Source organism: Chenopodium quinoa, unplaced genomic scaffold, assembly GCF_001683475.1.
Source record: "Chenopodium quinoa cultivar QQ74 unplaced genomic scaffold, ASM168347v1, whole genome shotgun sequence".
Classification (NCBI taxonomy): domain Eukaryota; kingdom Viridiplantae; phylum Streptophyta; class Magnoliopsida; order Caryophyllales; family Amaranthaceae; genus Chenopodium; species Chenopodium quinoa.
The window spans coordinates 1368388-1379769 of NW_018743448.1; the positions used below are offsets into that span (position 1 = coordinate 1368388).

General features: G+C 41.3%; 1 protein-coding gene across 1 annotated transcript; it reads left to right on the top strand.

The window, feature by feature from the left end:
- Nucleotides 1–2235: 2235 nt before the first annotated feature.
- LOC110739329 (retrovirus-related Pol polyprotein from transposon opus) lies at nt 2236–4051 on the top strand. Its single transcript, XM_021919796.1, has 3 exons — nt 2236–2510; nt 2621–3524; nt 3650–4051. The coding sequence occupies exons 1-3, from the start codon at nt 2236–2238 to the stop codon at nt 4049–4051; spliced, it is 1581 nt and encodes a 526-aa protein (XP_021775488.1).
- Nucleotides 4052–11382: the final 7331 nt, after the last annotated feature.

The window sequence follows — 11382 nt, forward strand, 5'->3', positions numbered from 1 at the left end:
AATAAAAGTAAGGGTAAGATGATTTTTTTACTCTTTAAAATTTACTAAAAGAGGAAAGAAAAAAATTTGTTGCACATAATAGAGAGCACCCATTTATGGCAAATGTTGCAGATAATTGTGGGCGGAGGGAGTAGTATTCTTTTATCAACACAATCGAAAATTTATACGACAATAGGGATTTTAAGGTATAGTTCATCTTTTTCATGTTCACTAATCACTACAAAAAAATAGACATTTAGCAACAGATCAAATCCGTTGCTAGATTGTACTTTTCTGTCGCTAAGTATAAGTAGCGACAGATTTTGAAACGGAATTACTCCGTTGGCAAAACTCTTTTCCCTAAATGAGACTAGCGACGTTGTATTTGTTTTCTGTTGCTGAACTAACGGATTTTTATTTCGGTCACTGGTTTTAGCAACGGATTATATTAATCTGTCGCTGGTATTAGCAACAGAAAAAAAATCCGTCTCTAAATATAGCAACGGAAAAAAAAAAAATCCATCGCTCATATAAGCAACGGGAAAAAATAAAATCTGTCTCTAAATTTAGAAACGGAAAAAATAATTTTGTGTCTAAAAATATATGCTATTTGTTTCGACCTCACTCAGGTCAACCCGACTCGGCTTTGCATGTAAGGCTCCTTGAATCCCCAATCTCATGAATCGCAATAGGTATGAGTCGAACCCGTGACCTCAAAGTCACATAGTGAAACTCTTACCAACTATACCTAATATTATTTGTTTACTTGTACTCACATAATTGATAATAAGTGAAAGAAATATTAGAGACGGAATTTAAAATCCGTCTCTAGTTAAGAAAAGAATTTTCAAATCCGTCTTTATGCAAGGAATCAGCCCAAGCCTCCAATTCTGGTGACTTATGCTAGGAAGAAGCGCTAGCAAATCAAGTAAAGGAAGATGCGTTTTTCAGCCCAAGATATTTTATTTGCTTTTAATAAATCTGTTTGAGTTTTTGTAATTCTGTTAGGGGGTTATAAGGGTTTGTTAGTCTTTTTGTTTAGAGAATAATATTTTGTTAGCAAGGGGGGATGTTGTGGATCCTTGTAGAAGCTTGCTTGCTGTAAGCAGTATATATTGGATGCTATGATGATGTAAAGGGCATCCTGAAAATTGAGTAGCATTTGGAGAGCACCTTCCTCTCGAAAGAAGGCCTATCTGTAATATTTGATTACTGTGATTAAATATTACAACCAATTACTGCTCTATCCTTTTGCAAATCTGCTTATACAATCTAATTAATCCTAAGTCCTAGAAAATTGGTATCAGAGCGGTCGATTCCGGTGACCGGATGATGCCCCATATAAATAACGCGCAACGTCTAGAATCTCTGGAGTCTGGGTTGACCTCTGTAATGGCAGCCATTGGGGCTTCCGCTAAAAACGCCGAAGACCGTTTTGAGAAGTTTGCACATCGATTTCAATCAGAAATCGAGGGTTTGAAACAAAACTCCCAATCTGGGGACAGACCACCACCATAGGCCCACCTCCCGGACACGGTGTGTTTGTTGGAATTGGGACCGCAATTCGGCGAATCATCTCACCAAAACTCAGGAGATTACGGGACTAGCTGGAGAATGAAGAAGTTGGACTTACCGGGTTTTGATGGCACCAACCCCGATAGATGGATTCTTAGGGCAGAGCGATATTTCCATTTTTACCGTTTGAGCCCAAAGGATAGCTTGGAGGCCGCCGTGGTGGCGTTGGAGGATGATGCTATTTTGTGGTTTCAATACGAGCACCGTTGTCGGAGGATAACGCGATGGGAGGAATTGAAGACTCTTCTCCTTTGCAAATTTCGAACGGTTGCTTCTAGAAACCTCTATGAGCAGTAGATGGCATTTCAGCAAAGTAACTTGTCTGTATTTGAGTATAAGAGGAAGTTTGTTGAATTAATGGCTCCTCTAGATGGGTTGATGGAAGAAGTAGCCCTAAGTTGATTTATGACTGGGCTGAGGGATGACATTCGGGCTGATGTGAGGTTGTTGAGGCCCATCAGTCTTGATGATGCCATGGAGCTAGCAGTAAATGTGGAGGAGAAGCTTAAGTATGGAGCCAGAAAATGGGCCCAGCCCAACAAACTCATAACCAATTTCCAACCCAGACAATACCTCACACACTCAACCCCTTCACAGCTCAACTACCAGCCTAATTTATCCTCTTTTTTCCAGAAAACCACGACACCCCAAAAGAACAATTGAACACCAAACACAGGAGGTATGAGGCGATTGAGTGAGCAGGAACTCCGGCAGAAACGTGAGATGGGTTTGTGTTTCCGGTGTGACGATAAGTGGAGTGTGAACCACCGTTGTAAGAAGAGAGAGCTCAGCGTGTTGATATCGGAAGAGGAGGCTTTAGAGGAAGAAGGGACTGGCGAATTGGCCGTGGTGGAAGTGGGAGAAGAAACACCCATCAATCCCGTGGATCCGCCACCGATCATCTCCTTAAATTCGTTGGTGGGTATCACAAATCCGAAAACGATGAAGCTGCATGGGTCAATTAATGGTAAAGACGTAGTGGTCATGATAGACCCCGGAGCTACCCATAACTTCGTGTCAACTAAAGCGGTGGAGGAGTTGGGTTTGATTGTTTTTGGCATGGCAGGGTTGGGGTGAAACTGGGCAACAGCGAATCTGTCAAAGGGGATGGTGAGTGCAGAGGAGTGACCCCTCACCTCCAAGGTCTCACGGTGGTGGAAGATTTCCTAACACTTACGTTGGGAAATGCGGATGTCATTTTAGGTATCCAATGGCTTGAGAAACTGGGCACCATTGCCACTAATTGGAAGCCTCAATTGATGAAGTTTGATTTAGGAGGGGCCAGAGTGACTTTGCAGGAAGACTCGTCGCTTGGACGGACTGGCATTTCTCTTAAGGCAATGATTTGGACTCTCTCGAAGGAAGGAACGAGCTTCTTGGTGGAATTATGTGAGATGGAAGAAGATGGTCCTATATCTAAGTCTGGACCTAGTGTTCCTGAATTTTTACAGCTCACTTTGAACCAGTTCAGGGAGGTGTTTGAATGCCCAGAAGGTTTGCCTCCTCAAAGAGACATAAAACACACAATAGTGCTGCGTGAGGGCACTAATCCTATTAATGAGAGGCCCTTCCGGTACCCCCACATCCAGAAGAATGAGATTGAGAAATTGGTAGGTGAAATGATTCAAGCAGGAATCATCCGCCCTTCATCGAGCCCATACTCAAGCCCAGTCCTCTTGGTTAAGAAGAAAGATGGCTCTTGGCGTTTCTGTGTGGATTACCGAGCCTTGAATAAAAGTACAGTGCCAGAAAAATACCCGATTCCAATCATTGATGAGCTGTTAGACGAGTTACAGGGGGCAGCAATGTTCACTAAACTGGACCTCAAGTCTGGCTACCATCAGATACGAGTCCGAGAAGGTGATGTGCCTAGAACCGCATTCCGCACTCATAATGGCCATTATGAGTTCCTTGTCATGCCATTTGGTCTAACCAACGCCCCGGCCACATTCCAGTCATTAATGAACTCGGTATTCCGCCCTTTCCTTCGTAAATTCGTTTTAGTTTTTTTTTTGATGATGTGCTGGTATTCAGCAGGAATATGGATGAACATGTTGAGCATTTGGCCACTGTTTTGGGGGTCATGCGTGAGTAGAAACTATACATCAATGGCAAGAAATGCGAGTTTGGCCATAGATCAGTAGCTTACTTGGGCCATATAATCTCGGCTGAGGGTGTTGTAGTGGACAATGACAAAGTCCAGGCTATGTGTGCTTGGCCTCAACCCCGCAATTTAAAAGAACTTCGTGGCTTTTTGGGCTTAACTGGATATTACTGGAAATTCATCCGGAATTTCGCTCACATTGCTCAACCATTAACTCAACATCTTAAGGAGAACTGTTTTAGATGGAATGAGGCTGCTTCAACAGCTTTCCAGAATTTGAAAGAGGCAATGACTAAATCCCCTGTACTAGTCATGCCCAATTTCAGGAAGCCATTTGTAATAGAAACCGACGCTTGTGGTCATGGTGTTGGTGCTGTTTTTGTTACAGTTTGAAAGGCCAATAACGTTTTTCAGTAAATTGTTAGGCAGTAGGCCAGGTCCTCAGCCAAACCAATTTACGAAAAAGAATTGATGGCTATTGTGATGATTGTAGAGAAATGGCGCCACTACCTCTTGGGTAGGACTTTCACAGTTCGAACGGACCAAAAGAGTCTGAAACTTCTGCTGGAATAGAGGGAGGTAGGACAAGCCTACCATAGGTGGATTAGCAAGCTGATGGGGTGAAAGGAATGGTGTCCTTCCAACAAGTGTATTATTCTGATAGAGGGTTCAGAATTATCAGGAAGCTAATTCTTTAGTGAGATCAAGTGATCGGAATGCCTGGGTGGAGGCCGCTTCCGATTTGTAATATTAATGAACAATTAATATTACAGCTTTATCTTGACTGAACCCTTCGGGTCGAACCCAATCGAACTGCCGACCGAAACGACGAATCAATCCGAAGGATTTGATGAGTCATTAGAGTATTACGAACAAAGACGTCGGATATCGAGCTTAGAGCAACGAGATCGAACGTCGCAAGTCGAGTCGAATTTAGAATTCGACGAGACGTGAAATCAATCAAGTTACAAGTACGAGCCTAGCCGTAGCCTCGCATTGGCCTCGCCATGTGAGTGCTAGGCTAGGCAAGACCCATCGCAAATCCTAGCATGCTAGGCGTGCTAGGGCCTTGCGTGTGTGCTAGCAAACCATGCGCACAAGCATCGCAAGGCTAGGCCTTGCTAGCATGCTAGGCGCTGGCGCTAGGCAAGGCCTAGCACTGCTCGTTGCACCATCGCAGCATGCATGTGAGTGTGCGTGTGCATCGCTAGTACAACACCATCACAGCATGCATGTGCGTGTGCGTGTGCCTCGCTAGCACAACACCATCGCAGTAGCAGCGTGTACGTGTGCCTGTGCCTCGCTAGCACAACACTAGGCAGCAGCAATGATGCGAATGTGTGAGGCTAGCATTGCAGCGCCCAACACTACGCACCTAGCTGCAGCGCCCAGCATGCGTGGCTCGCTAGCAGCACGCATGCTGGCTGTGCGAAGGTTGCTTGCTAGCTGGCTGCGTGTGGCATGCTAGCTGTGCTGGCTGGCTGCCCAACCTTGGTGCTAGGCGCCAGCTGGCAACCTTGGCAGCCAAGGCTGGCTGCTAGTCAGCCACATGGAGGAAGCCGGTTTTGTCTTAGTGGGGACCAAAGGGTTGTGGGCATTGCCTTGAGCACCAAGGCTATGGTCCCCCCCTTGGAAATGGTCCTCACCTAATCAATCATCCTCCATGTGCCACTTGTTGATTGTTGATTGCATTGTTTATTATTTATTTTTTATTAAAATAAATTAGTAGGAAAATGCAATTGTCCCATATTGATCATGAATGGGATGACAAGTTGATTTTCTCTATAAATACCCAATGGTTGGGCATTTGGGAATTCACATGAGTTGAACTCAATGAGGCATCTCCCTTAAGGTGAGAAAACCTTTAAGTTCGTAATACTCTAGTTTTATTTGGTCAAGTCTCGACTAACCCTCGAGACGAAGATCGTTCGGGTCGGGTCGAGGGTATGAGCCGTTGGAGGCCTTCACGCTTGTGGGGCTCTAGCTTCGAAGTAAGAGCTCGGTTCACGAGCGAAGCACGCTTCAAGGGTATTACTTCTTTATCCCTTCTCTTAATTATTGTTTAATTATGTTTATGCATGCTTTATTGCTTTACTTATTGGGGCGGGTCTTGGGCGGGTTTCTCTTCCGCGTAGCATTGGACGCTACGAAACCCAACATGGGGTACTCATTTGAGTTTCAATACAAACCCGTGGCCATCAACACTGTGGCTGACGCTCTTTCTAGGGCTCTGTCTCTAGAGAACTCGGCTATGGTGGCTGAGTGTGGGGTTCCGTGGGCAGCAGTGCACCAGCATATCAAGAACGATACTGGGATAACAGAGATGGTGCAGAAGAGAGAAAAGGGAGACAAGGTTCCTAAGTGGTTCTCTGTGGCCAATGGGTTGCTAAAATACAAAGGCCGGTTGGTCATTCCCCGGGTATCAACCTTAACTTCAGCTCTACTACATGAGTATCACGACTCTCTCATTGGGGGTCACGCTGGTGAGTTTAAAACCTATCAAAGGTTAGCAGCCCAGTGGTATTGGATTGGTATGAGGAAGATGATAGCTGAATATGTGCGTGATTGCAAGGTTTGCCAATAAAATAAAGCGGCCTCCGTCAGTCCCATGGGGTTGCTGCAACCTCTTCCATTGCCGGACAAGGTCAGGGAAGACGTTTCCATGGACTTTATAGAAGGTCTCCCCAAGTCATCAGGGTGGGACACTATCCTTGTGGTGGCAGACAGACTTTCAAAGTATGCCTATTTCTTACTGCTGAAACATCCCTTCACGGCACCTATGGTAGCTCACGTCTTTCTTAAAGAAGTGGTAAGACTTCATGGTTTTCCCTCCACCATCTTATCTGACATGGATCGGATATTTGTGAGTATTTTTTGGAATGAGTTGTTCAGGTTACAGGGCACTCATTTAGACAGGAGCACAACATATCATCCGCAAACGGATGGGCAGAACGATGTGATTAACAAAGGCGTGGAGTCCTACTTACGGTGCTTTATCAACGACAAATCGAGAACCTGGGCTGAGTGGATACCTTGGGCTGAATATAGCTACAATACAAATTTCCGCACTACTATTCAGCACACCTCGTTTAAGGTCTTATACGGGAGAGACCCAACTCAACTGGTTCGTTTTTCCCCTGGGTCCACAAATGTGTCCTCTATTGAAGAACAACTCTTAGATCGTGATGCTGTGCTAGATGACCTCAAATTTCATCTCTTGAAAGCTAAGGAATATATGAAATATTATGAGAACAGAAAGAGGAGAGATGACCACTTCCAAGTTGGTGATTTGGTGTTTTTGAAGCTCCAACCTTATCTCCAAAATTCTGTGGTTTCCAGACAGTTTAAGAAGCTGTCCCCAGATTTTACGGCCCGTACCCGGTGTTAAAAAAAGTGGGAGAAGTTGCATACAAGTTACAGTTGCCTGAGGGAGCTCGAGTCCATCCTGTTTTTCACATATCCCAGCTGACGAAGGCCTATGGCCAGAACCTGACCCCTTCTCCATTACCTGACCAGTTGGATGGTGACTTGGTTCTGCACGTTGAGCCTGAAGATGTGCTGGGTGTTCGCAATAGGCTGTAGGGGCAGCACTCGTTGGTGGAAGTGTTGATCAAGTGGGCAGGGCTACCGGAGTATGAAGCTACTTGGGAAGCTTTCTCTGAGATCGAGGATCGCTTTCCTACTTTCCATCTTGAGGACAAGGTGAAACTTTGTGGGGAGGGTATTGCAAGGAATCAGCCCAAGCCTCCAATTCTGGTGACTTATGCTAGGAAGAAGCGCCAGCAAATCAAGTGAAGGAAGATGCGTTTTTCAGCCCAAGATATTTTATTTGCTTTCAATAAATCTGTTTAAGCTTTGGTAATTCTGTTAAGGGGTTATTATAAGGGTTTGTTAGTCTTTTTGTTTAGAGAATAATATTCTGTTAGCAAGGGGGGATGTTGTGGATCCTTGTAGAAGCTTGCTTGGTGTAAGCAGTATATATTGGATGCTATGATGATGTAAAGGGCATCCAGAAAATTGAGTAGCATTTGGAGAGCACTTTCCTCTCGAAAGAAGGCCTATCTGTAATATTTGATTACTTTGATTAAATATAACAACCAATTGCTGCTCTATCCTTTTGCAAATCTGCTTATTACAATCTAATTAATCCTAAGTCCTAGCACTCTAGTTTAGAGACGGATTTTAGTTTACATAATTCGTCTATAAAGTAACGTAATATTTTACATAATTCGTTTTGAAAATAATTTAGAGACGGAATTAAAAATCCATCGCTCATATCAGCAAAGGAAAATAAAAGTTCTTCTCTAATTTAGCAACGGAAAAAAAAAAAATCCGTCTCTAAATTTAGCAACGGAAAAAAAAAAACCATTTCTATTAAGAAAAAAAATCCGTTTCTAATTTAGAGACGGATTTTCAATTCCGTTTCTAATTTAGTGACGATTTTTTAATTCCGTCTCTAATTTAGAAAAGGACTATTTAATTCCATTTCTAAATTAATTAGGAGACGAATCTTTAAATTCCATCTCTAATTTAGAAACGGATTTAATTCCGTCGCTAGAATTCCGGTTCTATATGGACATTTTTTTTTGTAGTGAAATGTATGCTCTCTGCTAATGTTGGCTAATTTTTGTTAAGTGGAAGTTTCGACTATTTTTTTGAGTGATTTTTTATTTTAAATAACTTTATAATAAAATTGAGAATTGTTGCAAATATATGTTGAATGTTATTTTCCAAATTAATGGATATTTTAAACAATAGCTTTAAAATTTTCCAAAAAAAAACCAAAAAATTGAAAAATATATATTTTAAAAAATCCAAAAAAAGGAATGTGGGCAAAGCCGGAATTTAAAAGCCATATACTACGCACAAAATTACCGGCCTTTAAATTTTCCAAGTTAAAAAAAAGAAGCAAAATTTAAAATAAACCCAAAAAAAACAAAATTAATAAAAAAAATAACCCAAAAAAGTTAACCTTTCCAGTTCAAAGGAAAATAAGAAATAAATAATTTCCTTTCAAGTCAATTATTTAGCTAGTTTTGGAATTAAAATTTATAATTAGCCGTTTTGGGAAATACTTTAATAAATTAGCCATTTTGATAAAAGATCCTAATACTTGTACTTTTTTTTTTTAAGACACGAAGAGTTTAAAAGAAAAACAACATTGGTTTGGTTATGTATATTTCGGCCTTTTGGCCGGGTACGTGATGATTGCCCTAGATTTAACTAGAAGCTCCCGGAAGACTCACGAACCATGTAGTGCAATCGAGAACGTTGTGGGGCCCATCTACAAAATCTGACTTGACCATCATCTTTATTGGGCCTAAAAATGGTGGACCCCCATGTTTCAGCCCGTTTGGGCTTCATTTGGGCCCCCAAATGGCCCATTATTGTGTTACTGTCAATTAGGTGTTCACTAGGAAAACAACTCCTTAGCTAAATAAAGCTCTATAGGGGAGAGGTGCTTCCTAGCACCCATGGGCATCTCCCTTGGCGCGATCTATTGCCTAGTGCCCAAGTGATGATGCAGTTGCCTTTGTGGGTGTGGGGACTTGAGTTGTGACACATTGCTCCCTTCTTTTTCATTAGTCTATGTTGGAGTTAGTAATGCAACCGGAAATGTTTTATCTTAAACTTAATCAAGTTGGTTTGTCCGACCGAGTAGGTGAGAGTAACTCCTTGGTTGAAAATTCATTATTGTACAACTATCCGCTACATGGTCATGTACCTTGTACTACATGACCGTGTGATATACATGGTCGTGTACCTTACTCTACATGGTTGTGTGGTTTTGCAGACAAACCTGTCTAAACGGTCGTGTACCCTCTTCTACATGACCGTGTGTGTCAGATATTGTTTAGAGTGGCTATTAGTTGGGCCAAGTTGGGCACAACATAAACTGATAGGTTGGGATTTATTGGTTTCCTTGTATTGGAACTTTATAAATACAAACAAGAGCCTCTTCAATAAAATAACTTTCAAAAAACCCAAACCACATAAAACACAAACCTACCCTTTGAGATCTGAACAGTTCTTGAGCAATTCCAACCTTCGAGTTCGGGTACACAGATTGCGGAGGTCGTTGTGTAAAACTTGGGGGGTGTGCGTCACCGGGAAACCTGTACCGATGGTGGCGTATTTTGCTTCTAAGGCAGTGGGTACCAAACCACGGCACAACAGAAGGAGAACAGGTCTTCGATTTCGAGTATGGCGATTTTGTTCCAGGGAAGTTCTTGATTTGGCTATTATTATTCTTGGAATCAACAAGTATTTTTTCCAACAATTTAGAAGCGAAATATTATCAATTTATTATACCGTTGATTTCTTGAATTTTGGAGCATGAATTTTTGACGAAGTTCATGAACCCTAATTTATGGGGTATTAAATTTTTAATGCGGAAATTAATTGGGAATTGACGAATTGAAGTCGTCCTTTTTCGTAATTCGAAGATCATTTATTTCAAGTTTGGAGATAAATAACACTCCCTCTGTCTCTTATTTACATGCCTATTTCTCTTTATTATGTAAGTAATAAAAGCTAGAAATAGGCAAGTAAATAAGGGACGGAGGGAGTTTAATACTGTTAGCTTCCAATTCGAAGTATTCATAAGCGTTGGTCTTCATATAATTTGGGTAAATTATTAAACTGTTTGATTGAAGGCGGTGGCTTTTATTTTGGCTTTGGAATTATTCCTTTTGGTGGACTTTTCATATTGGTCTTCAAAATTTCATAAACTTAAAAAGGTCAATACTACTACTCAAATTCGTCTCGTGGGGCATTTGACTTTGAAGTTGACTTTCAAGAATTATCAGTTATATGCCATGGTTATGTTGCTGAGAAGACTCGATTAATAGTGATTTAATTGCTAAATAAGTTTCTTTGGAATTTGTTTGATGAGAATTGATTATCATCGTTTGTGTGTAACAATGGTGTTGCAAGTGATGGTGTCGAAGATGTAGCTGCGGGGTGTTGTTTACCAAGGCTCGTAATTGCCTTTCGATTTTTCCAAGTAGCAAGTTCGGTCCAGTAAAGGAGCCAAGGAGAATTTGATCACGTAGCTAGCAACAGTGATCGGACTCGTCCCAAACATCAAGAAAGTTTCCTATCAAATTTATTGTTGTTGATAATTTCTAACTCTATATAATATGATTATTATAATGTGTCCCAATTATGCATAATTTTATTATTATGATGTTTTGTGTTGCAATGTGGGGGGTGAGTTAGTATATTATCATGTCGTTGAATAAATTGAGATGGGAAACCCTTTGAGATGTTAGTTTATAACTAAGTGCTAATTGGTTTGCTAATTTGCAAGTACCTTTTTCTGCTATTTGTTGTGTGCTTTATTTAATCATATGATTATGGGTATTGCTATTTTTCTTAGTTGATCAGGGATGTTATTGTTCTGTCTTTTGATAGTATCATGTTGAATTGTTTCCCTAATTTTGGAAAAATATTTATTGAGCATGGAGTATGTGATAAGTTTGTGAGGTTCCCTTTTTAGTTTGAAAAGGGGGATTTAGAATTATTGTTATTAATTCTTGTGTTTTTGTTTAGCTTATCTTTTGAACTTGAAATGTGTATAACTGCTAGAGGACTAGCATTTAACCTTTCTTGTTGAAGGTCTAGGTGTGATTGGTTTTTCTCCATGCTTGAGAGCAGAAGTGAAAGGTATGGTTTGACAAGGACTAGTAAGGTTGTACAAGTCTAAATGTTGTGAACTCCAC

Bases quoted from the DNA above. Each gene is read 5' to 3' on its own strand.
- LOC110739329 (XM_021919796.1), top strand. From the start codon at position 2,236: ATGAGGCGATTGAGTGAGCAGGAACTCCGGCAGAAACGTGAGATGGGT. The intron at 2,511-2,620 runs GTCAATTAATGG...TTGGCATGGCAG, and splicing joins AAAACGATGAAGCTGCATGG to GGTTGGGGTGAAACTGGGCA. The intron at 3,525-3,649 runs GTATTCCGCCCT...ATGCGTGAGTAG, and splicing joins TCCAGTCATTAATGAACTCG to AAACTATACATCAATGGCAA.